Consider the following 15905-nt stretch of genomic DNA (forward strand, 5'->3'; position numbering starts at 1 on the left):
CAGGGAAAACGTATTGAGTAAAAAGTACAATATTTTCTTTGGGAATGTAGTAAAGTAAAAGTAAAAGTTGTCAGAAATATGAATGGTAAAGTACAGATACCCCATGAAACAACTTCAGTAGTACTTTCAAGTATTTTTACTTAGGTACGTTACACCACTGGTTAGGGGTTAATGACAGGAAGTATCCTGTCGACATGGAACTCTCCAAGGTTCTGAAACACAGTGACGGGCCCTTTGATTACTTCACACACATACAGTAGTGGCCAAAAGTTTTGAGAATGACACAAATATAAATTTTCACAAAGTCTGCTGCTTCAGTGTCTTTAGATATTTTTGTCAGATGTTACTATGGAATACTGAAGTATAATTGCAAGCATTTCATACGTGTCAAAGGCTTTTATTGACAATTACATGAAGTTGATGAAAAGAGTCAATATATGCAATGTTGACCCTTCTTTTTCAAGACCTCTGCAATCCGCTCTGGCATGCTGTCAATTAACTTCTGGGCCACATCCTGACTGATGGCAGCCCATTCTTGCATAGTCAATGCTTGGAGTTTGTCAGAATGTGTGGGTTTTTGTTTGTCCACTCGCCTCTTGAGGATTGACCACAAGTTCTCAATGAGATTAAGGTCTGGGGAGTTTCCTGGCCATGGACCCAAAATATCTATGTTTTGTTCCTCGAGCCACTTAGTTATCACGTTTACCTTATGGCAAGGTGCTCCATCAATGCCTGGAAAAGGCATTGTTCGTCACCAAACTGTTCCTGGATGGTTGGGAGAAGTTACTCTCGGAGGATGTGTTGGTGCCATTCTTAATTCATGGCTGTGTTCTTAGACAAAATTGTGAGTGAGCCCAGTCCCTTGGCTGAGAAGCAACCCCACACATGAATGGTCTCAGGATGCTTTACGGTTGGCATGACACAGGACTGATGCTAGCGCTCACCTTGTCTTCTCCAGACAAGCTTTTTCCCGGATGCCCCAAACAATGGGAAAGGGGATTCATCAGAGAAAATTACTTTACCCCAGTCCTCAGCAGTCCAATCCCTGTACCTTTTGCAGAATATCAGTCTGTCCCTGATGTATTTCCTGGAGAGAAGTGGCTTCTTTGCTGCCCTTCTTGACACCAGGCCATCCTCCAAAAGTCTTTGCCTCACTGTGCGTGCAGATGCACTCACACCTGCCTGCTGCCATTCCTGAGCAAGCTCTGTACTGGTGGTGCCCCGGTCCCACAGCTGAATCAACTTTAGGAGATGGTCCTGGCGCTTGCAGGACTTTCTTGGGCGCCCTGAAGCCTTCACAACAATTGAACTGCTCTCCTTGACGTTCTTGATGATCCGATAAATGGTTGATTTAGGTGCAATCTTACTGGCAGCAATATCCTTGCCTGTGAAGCCATTTTTGTACAAAGCAATGATGACGGCACGTGTTTCCTTGCAGGTAACCATGATTGACAGAGGACGAACAATGATTCCATGCACCAACCTCCCTTTGAAGCTTCCAGTCTGTTATTCGAACTCATTCAGCATGACAGTGATCTCCAGCCTTGTCCTCGTCAACACTCACACCTGTGTTAACGAGAGAATCACTGACATGATGTCAGCTGGTCCTTTTGTGGCAGGGCTGAAATGCAGTCAGTTAATTTGCATGGCTAAGAGGGACTTTGCAATTAATTGCAGTTCATCTGATCACTCTTCATAACATTCTGGAGTATATGCAAATTGCCATCATACAAACTGAGACAGCAGACTTTGTGAAAATTAATATTTGTGTAATTCTCAACTTTTGGCCACGACTGTACATCTGTACACTACAGCCCACTAAACAGGCATCATTGGAACCTACCTATTCTCTGATGGTGTCAGTATCTCCTGTATCCATGGCTATAAATCCCCATTAATTGATTTTGCTGTCTTAAGCACAGAGAAAGCTGCCATGCTATTGGTTAAGCACAGGGATATATACCAGGATAATGATGCAGAGCAGGATACAAGAGTGAATAACTCAATCGTACTCCCGAGCCTGATCATGAGTCACCTGAATGGCTTATTGCAACAGGCTTGCTGGATCCCTGTGGACACTCACACATCCTATCATCGCATTCGCATGCAGGGATCTAGAGAATAATATAGTCTTATATTCTCATGAATCACATTGCCCTCGTATACAGAGATGGACCCCAAGCGGAAATCACACTGTGTGTGTGTGTGTGCATGTGCATGTGCGGGTGCTTGTGTGCGCGCGCGCGTGTGTGAGAGAGAGAAAGAGAGAGAATGACAAGAATAGAGTGTCTGTGTTTGTATGTATTTGTAAATTCCAAATGCATGTGTGTGTGCTGTCGCTCCCTGTTTCCCGGTGGAAATCAGTGCATGTTGCAGGGGGATGAAGAGAAGGAGGGATGAAGGCAGGGAAGAGGAATAAGGTAGAGTGAGTGTTCTGCTCTACAGATCTAGAGCAGTGCCAGGCCTGGCTCCAGACTATGATTGACACTTTAAGTGTATTCGTTCGCCAGTCGGCTGTTTGCTCTTGTGCACTGGGACCCGTGTGAGCGGCCAGCCATCTGTGCAACTTTCCGTTCTCTGTCGTCGCCTGTCGTCATGGCGATGTGCCCCCTTCTTCTAATGCATCCCATCAGCCTGGTGTACACATGGAACTCCTCACCCCCTGTGTGTGTACCCCTCCAGCGATCCCTCTTTTAGGGCTGAGCTGAAATCCAATGAGATCCTTAATTTATATGGTTCCCCACCAGCTGGCTTCACTCGTCTGGTCTTGATTAAAGGGGTTTAAAAATTTGCCATTTGGCTGTTGATTTTGACCCACATTTAAAAGGTCTCCTGGTAGTCTGTCTCTCTGTCCGTCTGTCCGTCTGTCCGTCTGTTTGTCTGAGCCAGGGCTGGAGTTACTTTGTTGCAGGTGGTGTTCTGTACTATTTTGTGAATACATCATCTCTACTGATTGCATACATTGTTTTACTTTTGGACAGATATCTTACTGGTATCCCACCTAGCACCTTATCGATGCAAATATTACTACATGATTAACTTTCCTGCACTCTCGTAACCTCAGACAACACTTAAATTGTACTTACTGTATCTAATCAAAGAAAACATTAGTACATGGTCAAAACTTGACAGTATAAGATGGACACAAAATACACTTGACTTTGTTGCCTCTTGTTCCTGCACGACACTCAATAGGATGGAGTGGCAGCACCCTCTAGTGGCTTGTTTTTGAACATCACCATGCTTCATAAAATCTTTCCTCTTCTATCTCCATGTTACGAACTGAACCTTGAGTGTAATACTCAACATTGGAGTATAACACATTGAATGGTAGCTGACCTGTGCAAGGTAAAAGCAGTAATGTGGTTCTCTCTAGCAGTGGTAGGAAAAAAAACCCAATGATCATATTTGAGTAAAAGAGGAAGGACTCTGAAAAGTGAAAAGCACCCAGAAAAATACCACTGGAGTAAAAATCTAAAAGTATTTGGTTTTAAATATACTCAAGTATCATAAGTCAATGTAATTGCTAAAATATACTTAAGTATCAAAAGTAAAAGTAAATGCTATAAACCAATTAAAAGTCTTTATTTTAAGCAAACCAGAAAGCACCATTTTATTTTTGGTATTTTATTTACGGATAGCCAGGGACATGCTCCAACACTCAGACATCATTTACAAACAAAACATTTGTGTTTAGTTACTCCTCCCGATCAGAGGCAGTAGGGACGACCAGGGATGTTCTCTTGATAAGTGAATTGGAACATTTTCCTGAATTCTAAATGTAATGAGTACTTTTGGGTGTCAGGGAAAAGTATGGGAGTGAAAAGTTGATATTTTCTTTAGGAATGTTGTGGGAGTAAAAGTAAAAGTTGAAAAAATATAAAGAGTGAATTACAGATACACAAAAAGTAGTACTTCAACGTGTTTTTACTTAGTTGCTTTACACTACTGCTGCAGAGGTACTCGGCCTTTTCCAGTAAGTTATAATTGATGTAGTTCTTGATGTCAGACTGTAGGGGCAGCAAACATTTAATCTTCAGTTTTAACATAATTAATTAGTATGATTTTGGCCTGTGAGTGAGTAGCCTACAGATACAGTTGTGTATGTATGCACTGTGCGGTAGGCCTATAGAAGCTATGCATGTTCATGTTTGACTGTGTAAGCATTTCTGTAACTGAAATGTGTGTTTCTGAACCTGGGGAATGGGTATGGCTGTGGATGAACCAGTATATTCATGGGAATCATGCTGGATCTACTGTACTGAGGGCTAATAAAGCCTTTGCCGTAGTATTCTCAGAAGTAAGGAGAGTTAGTTGTGTGGTTTCCAACCAAAACTGTATGGTCGATGGTCAACATCGAACATCCTCACATCAGAGCCCCTTTCCATGCAAACAATTATCAAATGACAGGGGATTTAAGGTGTATTATGTGGTGCAACTAAGATGTCTTCATCATTGTCATGCACCTTATAATGATCATGTTCTTAGTGTGGAGAGAGACGAGTGAAGTCATGTTGTGTTCTCGTGGAGATAGGAGAGCATGCAAAACAGAGGGCAATAAGGTGAGCATGGTTTAGTATTGGGTTTAGGATTTGTCTTAGGTTTAGGATTAGGTTTAGTTTTAGGATTAGATGTAGGTTTAGGATTTGTCTTAGGTTTAGGATTAGGTTTAGGTTTAGGATTAGGTGTAGGTTTAGGATTAAAGGAAAACAGGGATGCAGTTCTAACCTTGTTATTGTGTAAACCCGTGTGTCTGCTTTAAGATAATCTCTCTTTAACAGTAGTGTGGAAGAATGGATAGAATATGTTCAAAATAATCACTTTTCTTCACCTTATTGCTGATCTAATTGATATTGGCAATTTCCTTCCCCACTTTCCTCTCCATTTTTTTTCATTCCTTTTGTTATGGCTTTTCTAGTGTTGATGGGGAGGTTAGTATGAGAAACTGGACCTGACAGAGATCCTATCCTGCACTGCTGGGACATAGGCTTAGCTTGGAATGAACAGATACAGTCACACCTTGGCCTTCAGGGCTGATAAAGTTAGATGGTGGCAATTACTTCAATTATTCAGTTACAGTATATTTGCAAAACTAGGCACACACTTCTGTTGGAAAAACCTCAGCCCACGTCATCCCTTTAAGTATTGGGCTTGAGATCTGGGCAGAGCCCTCGGATAACGAGTCGAGGATCACACTACTGTAAGAACTCAGATAAGCAATAGATGGATATAAGAGGAAACTCTCAGTCGTGAGGTGAAAAGGATTAGTGTCTTCACCATATAACAGAAACCTCTCCCATTGTCTTCTATCAGAAGAGTAATGTTTGGTGCTGATTACTGTCTTGGTGCTGGTCTAGGGGAAGGTAAGATGCCAACTACATTCACAGCCAGATGTGATCAGTCATCCTTTAAAAACGACTCGATCTAATACAGATGTGTCCTCAATCCTCTTATCTTGAAAAATAATGTTAAAATGAAAGTATTGAAGGGTAACTCTTGTCCATATGGATGGCTCACCATTTCCTTGAGCTAAATCAAGACAAGACCGCGGTATTTATTGTTGGAGTCACAGCACAGAGAGAGAATCTGGCCGCCCATTTGATTTCACGGGCAATAAAGATAAAACACCAGGTAAAAACCTAGATGTTATTTTAGATTCTGAACTCGATTTCGAATCACACATTAGGAATGTGACCAAAACAGCTTTTTACCACCTGGGGAACATTGCCAAGTTGTAGCCATTTCTCTCTCAGGCTGATACAGAGAGACTCATCCATGCTTTTATTGCAAGTAGGCTTTACTGCTGTAATACTCTCCTGTCTGGTCTACCCAAGAAAGCCATTGGTCAACTGCAAAACATACAGAATGCTGCAGCACGGCTACTGACCAAGACCTGACAGAGAGCACACATTACACCAGTTTTAAGGTCTCTGCACTGGCTGCCTGTGCGTGTTAGAATATTTGTTTATTATTCTTCTATTGGCTTTTAAACCACAATTATGCACCTCAATACATGTCTGACATGCTTTTAAGATATGTACCCTGTAGGTCCCTCAGGTCTTCTGGCACTGGCAAGGACGAAGACCTCAATGAAATAACTATCCCAAAGCCTTGGACCAACAGGCATGGAGAGGCAGCCTTTAGTTATTATGCCCCCAGCCTCTGGAATAGCCTGTCAGAGAACCTGAGCGGGGCCGAAACTGTGGACATATTTAAAATAAGTTGCTTTTTAGATGTTCAGTTTGAGTCCTTGTTTTAAAAAAATCTTATGTTGTGTAGTAAATATAGAGATGTTTATTTTCATTGTTTGAATTATTTTTTCATGTGAAGCACATTGCATTGCATTCCATGTCGGAAATGTACTCTATAAATGAAGCCTTGATTTGATAAAGACTAATGGTACAGTGTGGAAGACTGACTTTCATTGGGTTCTTCGTCCTTGTCAGCTATTAGTGCTCTCAGACATTTCTATGTCATGGATTTGCTGCCAACCTTCAGAGGATCTTGCCCAATAAAAACAGCTCATGAAAACGTGTAGGCCTAATTGAATGTTGTGGAGGATATTGTCCACATTATGAGAGGTTGTGTTGGGCTAGCCATACCTCATGCACTCAATCTTCACCGGTTTGCTCAGTTTGGTCAGATCTATTCCATGCCACTCACTGGATGCATTGCCGAGAGATCCGTCAATTTCTCCTTTGTGACAGTATGACGTAAAAGAGCCAATATAAACAGCAAGGGGAAATAGAGGAACTTGGATACTGTTCTAGGAAATCATGGGCCAACATATTCCTTCAGTACCCTCTAGGTCAGCCACAGAGTCAGGTCAGTATTTCTCAGAATTACACACCACCTCGATGTCCAATCAGAGGACAAGACATGAGGGAATCCAACAACAACACGTTACAATACTACAGCATCATAAAACCCCTACTGTTAGTTCTACCCCAACTACTAAGAAATAATAAAGTGAAAATAATCACACTTAAGCCACGGACTGTTCACTCTGTTACCATCTGGCAAGCGGTGTCGGCGCATCAGGTTTGAGACAGCTTCTGCAACCAGGCCATCAGTCTGCTGAAGAGCTAACCTTAGCTGTCTCCCTGAGCAGACCTGCACCTTGGAGACTGTTTGCAACCTAGAGACTAGCTGCACCTGAAGACCTTTTGAACTGACTCTGCATCCAGCCGGTACACACAAGCACACACACACACAACCACCCATAAACACGCACACACAAGAACATACCCACAGACTCACACTCTCTCTCACACACACACACACACACACACACACACACACACACACACACACACACACACACACACACACACACACACACACACACACACACACACACACACACACACACACACACACACACACACACACCACTTTTTCTACATTTAGTAGTTTTACAGCCCGAATAAAGAAAGTATTACATTTAGATTTTGTGTCACTGGCCTACATGCAATAATAATATGTCTTGAGTCAATAAGTATTCCACCCCTTTGTTATCGCAAGTCAGATAATACGTTGCATGGACTCACTTTGTGTGCAATAATAGTGTTTAACATGATTTTTGAATGACTACCTCATCTCTGTACCCCACACATACAATTTTATGTAAGGTCCCTCAGTCAAGCAGTGAATTTCAAACACAGATTCAAACACAAAAATCAGGGAGGTTTTCCAATGCCTCGCAAAGAAGGCAACCTATTGCTAGATGGGTAAAGCAATTGGATATTGAATATCTCTTTGAGCATGGTGAAGTCATTATTTACACTTTGGATGGTGTATCAATACACCCAATCACTACAAAGATACAGGTGTTCTTCCTAACTCAGTTGCCGGAGAGGAAGGAAACCGCTCAAGGATTTCACCATGAGGCCAGTTGTGACTTTAAAACAGGTACAGAGTTTAATGGCTGTGATAGGAGAAAACTGAGGATGGATTCTCAACATTGTAGTTACGCCACAATACGAACCTAAATGACAGAGTGAATAGAAGGAAGCCTGTAGTGAATAAAAAATATTCCAAAACATGCATCATGTTAGCAATAAGGCACTAAAGTATAGCTGCACTAAATATGGCAAAGAAATTAGCTTTATGTCCTGAATACAAAGCTTTGTAGAGTACCACTCTTCATATTTTCAAGCATGGTGGTGGCTGCATCATGTTATGGGTATTCTTGTCATCGGCAAGGGAGGTTTTTTTTGTATATAAAAAGAAACAGAATAGAGCTAAGCACAGGCAAAATCCTAGAGGAAGACCTGGTTCAGTGTGCTTTCCAACAGACACTGGGAGACAAATTCACCTTTCAGCAGGACAAATAACCTAAAACATAAGGCCAAATATACACTAGTTGCTTACCAAGATGACATTGTATTCGGTGCATGTGACAAATACAATTTGATGTGATTGATCAAATTGATGACACTAACACTTTATATTTGCAAATACAATCATACTTGACAGAGATCATGCATACTCTATACTCTATATCTTATTGTGTACATATCAGGCTATTAGTAGTCCCTTTTCTATTACTGCTGCTTTTTTGAATACATTTTCTATTTGACTTCTTACAGTTTAACAATCACTTTGGCACTAATTTCAGAACCTTGTGGTCCTTTTTCAAAACTCTAGACACAAAACTCAAAACGGTCATCACTTGTAACACAGGCTGTCCAATGTTCAATACATTGCATTGTGCATTCATATCGTTAAAGAAACCTTGCACTTTGCAGAATCATTGGTTCAAATAACTCATTTATCATGAAATACCATAGGAACATTCATTTAGATCACCCACACACGAGATACCGATAGTTTCACTGTGTTGTTGTTCGTACAATCATTCAATATTGTAGTACAAAATATGTGATACATGTTTCATTATGCTACTACACGTAAATACATCACTGTAAAAGGACTAGTAGAGAGAATACTACAGACACAGTGGAATCATTGAACAAAATATTACATTTATTGATGAAATACAATAAAATCACAACATAGGTTTCTTTGAATCAAGGCAAAAATAATTAGCTACAAAAAAAGAAAAAACAGTTAAAGGTCAACTGCAGTGTTCCTCACCTGGTTTACTGTAAAACAGCACTGCAGTGTTCCTCACCTGGCTTACTGTAAAACATCACTGCAGTGTTCCTCACCTGGTTTACTGTAAAACATCACTGCAGTGTTCCTCACCTGGTTTACTGTAAAACATCACTGTAGTGTTCCTCACCTGGCTTACTGTAAAACATCACTGCAGTGTTCCTCACCTGGCTTACTGTAAAACATCACTGCAGTGTTCCTCACCTGGTTTACTGTAAAACAGCACTGCAGTGTTCCTCACCTGGCTTACTGTAAAACATCACTGCAGTGTTCCTCACCTGGTTTACTGTAAAACATCACTGCAGTGTTCCTCACATGGCTTACTGTAAAACATCACTGCAGTGTTCCTCACCTGGCTTACTGTAAAACATCACTGCAATGTTCCTCACCTGGCTTACTGTAAAACACCACTGCAGTGTTCCTCACCTGGCTTACTGTAAAACATCACTGCAGTGTTCCTCACCTGGCTTACTATAAAACATCACTGCAGTGTTCCTTACCTGGCTTACTGTAAAACATCACTGCACCGTTCCTCACCTGGCTTACTGTAAAACATCACTGCAGTGTTCCTCACCTGGCTTACTGTAAAACATCACTGCAGTGTTCCTCACCTGGCTTACTGTATAACATCACTGCAGTGTTCCTCACCTGGCTTACTGTAAAACATCACTGCAGTGTTCCTCACCTAGCTTACTGCAAAACATCACTGCAGTGTTCCTCACCTGTCTTACTGTAAGACATTACTGCAGTGTTCCTCACCTGGCTTACTGTAAAACATCACTGCAGTGTTCCTCACCTGACTTACTGTAAAACATCACTGCAGTGTTCCTCACCTGGCTTACTGTAAAAAGCAAAACAAAACATTGATTACTGTACTTCTATATTTCTATCAACCCTGTCTTGTGGATTTGGCCACAGGTTCTCATCCACATCACAATGGATGTTTTCATTAGCCAAACATCTTGGGAAGAATCTTCAGGCATGGCGAATCCAGGCTGTTAGACCAAATATTAGAACGGGCAAGATGCGTAATCTAAGCAACTTTGACCGTGGTATGATAGTTGATGCCACACATGGTGATTCCAGCATCTCAGAAACAGCTGCCCTCCTGGGATTTTTACGCACTACAGTCTCTAGAGTTTACAGAGAATGGTGCGATAAACAAAACACATTCAGTGAGCTGCAGCTCTGTGGGCAAAACCACCTTGTTAATGAGAGAGGTCAGAGGAGAATGTCCAGACTCATTCAAGCGAACAGAAAGGCCACAGACGCTCAAATAACAGCTGTTTAAAACAGTGGTGTGCAGAAGGGCATCTCTTAACGTACAACACCGTGAATAATTCAGGCTGTTGTGGAGGCAAAAGAGGGTCCTACCCAGTACTAGATAGGTGCACCTAATAAAGTGTAGCGAGTGTACAGTAATGTGAGTGTACAGTAATGTGAAATCTGAAAACATGGTCTGGAAAATTGATACATGGGACCATAGAAACAGTGTCTGATAAGGAATGATGATGAAATATTACACCCATAGATAATGTAGTCCAATTGGTTCATGTTCCACGGTAATTGGATCTCGTCATCCTGAAACTTTCATGATCTAAACATGGAATATTGTTTGTCAGTTTCCATAAAACTATGCATTAAGAGTAACGCAACAGGTACTTATCATTTTGAGCAGTTGTATCAATTGATAGTTAGATCATTGTAATGAAATGAATAGACAGTCAACTCAGATGTAATGTGTGAATTGCATTTTGAAATGGTAATACTTTGATGTTAAGTTGTGTCATTTTGAACAGGTGATTTTAGTTCAATGAACAAATGATCTTAGCTTTATGTGTATTGTATCCAAGCAATTGGAAAAAGTGTTAAAAGAGTTTTGCAAAATTTGCATTTTGATCATTGGTTGTGAGTTTTGTGTCTAGAGTTTTTGAAAAATGACATCAAGGTTCCGAAATTAGTGCCAAAGTGATTGTAGAAAACTGTATTATTGATTATTCTACTTTAACGTTGAGGGAGCTATCACACAAGCATTTCGCTGCACCTTTTATACCTGCTGTAAACTGTGTACGTGACGAATACAATTTGCTTGATTTGAATGAAAGTAGAGTTTTGAGGATTGGATTGAACTGGATGCTGTCAGGTACGGCTGTTCTGTTGAAACCCCATTATGATGACATTACTGCTGTATACACTCACCAGTTTATTAGGTATCGTTCAAGAAAATGGATCACTCCTGCAGTAAAAACATCCAGTCAGCGGCAGTCTTTTGGGCGAAAACAGCACGTTGATGAGAGAGATTGAAGGAGAATGGCAAGAATCGTGCAAGCTAACAGGCGGGCCACAAACAGACAAATATCGGTGCAGTACAACAGTGGTGTGCAGAACGGCATCTTGGAATGCACAACTTGTCGGTCCTTGTCATGGAAGGGCTATTGCAGCAGGAGACCACACCGGGTTCCACTCCTATCAGCTAAAAACAAGAAGCCTGTGGGCATGTGATCAGCAACACGGGACAATTAAGTATTGGAAAAACATTGTTTGGAGTGAATTCACTTTACTTGAGTGGCCTGCACAGTCCCCAGACCTCAACCCAATAGAGAGTCTTTGGGATGAGCTGGAACAGGCTGTTCGCATTATGAATGTACCACCGTCTAATCTGCAGCAACTGCGTGATGCCATTGCGTCAGCATGGACCAACATCCCTGCGGAACTTTTCTGACATCTTGTAGAATGCCCTGAAGAATTCCGGCTGTTCTGGAGGCAAAGGTGGGTCCGACCCGTTACTTGATGGGTGTACCTAATAGACAGGCTATCAAGTTGCAGGTGATGATATCTTTCTCACAGCAAGACGTCCTCAAACATTGTGACATTATGGAAGGTCAACAGCTGTGTGTTTTCCACGTGATGGGATATTGGACTGAGATGTCTGATGGAAAGGCTTATGTTTTACACACTCTGTTTTCACTTCTCTTTCTCTTCTGTCTATCTCCGTTTTCTATTTCTCTAATGGTTTTCGGACTCAGTCACTGACCCTGCTAGTCTTTTTCGGGTTTATTTTCTTCCTCAGTTTTAAGCGAATGACGGAGGGCAGCATGGGCACAATCTGAGGAACGATCTCTGCTGTGTCAATAAGGGAATGGGGGATACCTAGTCAGTTGTACAACTGAATGCCTTCAACTGAAATGTATCTTCCGGCATTCTCTCTGAATCAGAGAGGTGCGGGGAGGGGGAGGGCTGCCTTAATCGACATCCACGTCTCGGTGCCCAGGGAATAGTGTGTTAACTGCCTAACTCAGGGGCAGACCGACAGATTGTTTTTACCTAATAGTAAGAGGTCAAAGTGTTAGACTGAGAGAGGGAGGCAGTTTCTTATGGTCTAATCAATTCTTTGTGTTTTTCTCTGCAGATACAGACACACGGGATAGGGCCAATGAAGATTCCACCCCCACCCCCTCGTCTGAACATGAAGATGACAACTCTCTAGGCTATACAGGTACTGCAAGGATCTCTCTCTCTCTCTCTCTCTCTGTATCTCTCTTTCTATAAGAATTCCATTTCTATAAGAATTCCATTTCAGAATGTTATTGTTTACTCTTAAAAATGGCAATATATGGGTTATGTAGCCAAATTTGCAATATTTACATTCAGGTCAGGAATGTAATGTAGATCAACAGAGTCAATATATTATTTTAGCAACTCTAGTCTGGATAAATAGACTATATAAACTCAGAAAAAAAAGATACGTCCCTTTTTCAAGACCCTGTCTTTCAAAGATAATTCATGAAAATCCTAATAACTTCACAGATCTTCATTGTAAAGGGTTTAAACACTGTTTCCCATGCTTGTTCAATGAACCACAAACAATTAATGAACATGCAATGGTGGAACGGTCGTTAAGCCACTAACAGCTTCCAGACGTTAGACAATTAAGGTCACAGTTATGAAAACTTAGGACACTGAAGAGGCCTTTCTACTGACTCTGAAAAACACCAAAAGGAAGATACCCAGGGTCCCTGCTCATCTGTGTGAACGTGCCTTAGGCATGCTGCAAGGAGGCATGAGGACTGCAGATGTGGCCAGGGCAATATATTTCAATGTCCGTACTGTGAGACGCCTAAGACAGCGCTACAGGGAGACAGGACGGACAGCTGATCGTCCTCGCAGTGGCAGACCACGTGTAACAACACCTGCACAGTACATCTGGACATCATACCTGCGGGACAGGTACAGGATGGCAACAACAACTGCACGAGTTACACCAGGAACTCACAATCCCTCCATCAGTGCTCAGACTGTCCACAATAGGCTGGGAGAGGCTGGACTGAGGGCTTGTAGGCCTGTTGTAAGGCAGGTCCTCACCGGCAACAATGTCGCCTATGGGCACAAACCCACAATCGCTGGACCAGACAAGACTGGCAAAAAAGTGCTCTTCACTGACGAGTAGCGGTATTGTCTCACAAGGGGTGATGGTCGGATTCGCATTTATCGTTGAAGGAATGAGCGTTACACCAAGGCCTGTACCATGACCAGCGAAGAGTCTGGAACTCAATCCCATTGAGCACGTCTGGGATCTGTTGGATCAAATGGTGAGGGCTTGGGCCATTCCCCCCAGAAATGTCTGGGAACTTGCAGGTGCCCTGGTGGAAGAGTGGGGTAACATCTCACAGCAAGAACTGGCAAATCTGGTGCAGTCCACGAGGAGGAGATGCACTGCAGTACTTAATGCAGCTGGTGGCCACACCAGATACTGACTGTTACTTTTGATTTTGACCCCCCCTCTGTGGAACTTGTTCAGTATATGTCTCAGTTGTTGAATCTTGTTATGTTCATACAAATATTTACACATGTTAAGTTTGCTGAAAATAAACACATTTGACAGTGAGATAATGTTTATTTTTTTGAGTTTATACATGCAGTGCTGTGAAAAAGTGTTTGCCCCATTTCTAATTTTCTCAATCTTTTGCATATTTTTGATATTGATTTTTATCAGATCTTCAACCAAAACGTAATATTAGATAAATGGAACCTGAGTGAACAAATAACACAACAATGACATAGGTATTTAAATTATTTCATAAACAACGTTATTCAACACCCAATGCCCCTGTGTAAAGAAGTAATTGCCCTCTTCCACTCAATTACTGGTTGTGCCACCTTGAGCTGCAATGACTGCAACCAAACGCTTCCTGTAGTTGTTGATCAGTCTCCCACTATCGCTGTGGAGGAAATTTGGCCCACTCTTCCATGCAGAACTGCTTTAACTCAACCACATTTGTTTCCAGTTCAGCACCTTACAGAAAGAAAATGAGTAGGTGAAATCAACAGGGGGTTTCATGCCACCCAATGCTGAGACACCATTATTATCATAGAACTGGATGGTAAAACCATGACCCAAATCATGATGGAGCATGTTAAAATGCTCGTTCATGGCCCAAATCATGATGGAGCATGTTAAAATGCTCGTTCATGGCCCAAATCATGATGGAGCATGTTAAAATGCTCGTTCATGGCCCAAATCATGATGGAGCATGTTAAAATGCTCGTTCATGGCCCAAATCATGATGGAGCATGTTAAAATGCTCGTTCATGGCCCAAATCATGATGGAGCATGTTAAAATGCTCGTTCATGGCCCAAATCATGATGGAGCATGTTAAAATGCTCGTTCATGGCCCAAATCATGATGGAGCATGTTAAAATGCTCGTTCATGGCCCAAATCATGATGGAGCATGTTAAAATGCTCGTTCATGGCCCAAATTTTCTAAATTGTCAAGAGTCAGCACATACCAAACTCCTGTGCAACTAGGATTTTGATTATTACATTTATTACGTAAATCTGTGGAAACTAGGCGAAAGGAGCCACTGGCCATTAGGAAATTAAACTAATGTGTTCTAATATTTAACTAATTAATTATGGAAATTCAGCGTCATGACTGGGACTAAACAGTCCCAGGCAGTTTTTGTGTTCAGATTGTGTTCCCTTCAGCTGGTCGGGACTATAAATTCACTGGATGCCAGTTCAGCAGCGGCCACGGGACCTCGAGTGTTCCTTCCAAAGGCAACATAATTCAATCTCTTCTCCGTTTCCCTTGGTATATTATTGTAAAGGTTCACTGTCAAGGGAGGTACCGTCATAGAGCAAATAAGCAAATTGATTGAGTTTCTCTCCATTCCATTCCCAGAGCCTTCTCTCCCGTGGCCTAGGAGAGTGACAAACTGCACTTTCAGGCTGCACAGAACAGATTGGAATTTGCTAAAGATCACAGCTTGAATGTAAGGGTCATGACCATATTTTACTCCCTTGTTCACCATTTTAACACAACTATCCAGTGAAAGGAATTCAGATGTGATCAGGCACAGCCAGGAAGCTATCTTGACAACACAGTATTATCTGAAAACACATCATTCAGATCTGTTATTGACTATATTATACATATTCGAAGGGCTACATTGAACAAACAAAATGTCAAAATATGGCACCCCTCTGTCAAGGCTGGTAGGTGTTACATGGAGGATCATGGAAGAAAGATGAACCCAACAACACCCTATACATTTGTGCCTCCTTGCCTACCATGTCGACAGTGTTGTATTGGAACTATTTTATTATAGTGTGGGGCGCAAGTCTACTCATGACGCCATAAAAGGTGATTGGACGAGTTTGGTCCTTGTGCACCCGTCAAGTAACAAGTCCCGTGAAAACAGTCTCCGGTGTTATGTCTCTAGTTACTTAGCTATGCTTACTGTTTCATTCAAGTCAACCAAGGTTATATTCACCTCTGGATTCTT

At 41.8% G+C, this 15905-nt stretch overlaps 1 protein-coding gene across 2 annotated transcripts in view; it reads left to right on the forward strand.

Annotated features, from left to right (window-relative positions):
- The window catches only part of LOC118390299 (roundabout homolog 1-like), a 222119-nt gene that overhangs the window by 39296 nt on the left and 166918 nt on the right, over positions 1 to 15905 (forward strand). For both annotated transcript variants that reach the window (XM_035780734.2, XM_035780736.2), the window contains exon 3: positions 12527 to 12613. In XM_035780734.2, the coding sequence (XP_035636627.1) occupies positions 12527 to 12613 (87 nt within the window). The remainder of the gene's footprint in view (positions 1 to 12526; positions 12614 to 15905) is intronic.

Source organism: Oncorhynchus keta, chromosome 11, assembly GCF_023373465.1.
Source record: "Oncorhynchus keta strain PuntledgeMale-10-30-2019 chromosome 11, Oket_V2, whole genome shotgun sequence".
NCBI lineage: Eukaryota > Metazoa > Chordata > Actinopteri > Salmoniformes > Salmonidae > Oncorhynchus > Oncorhynchus keta.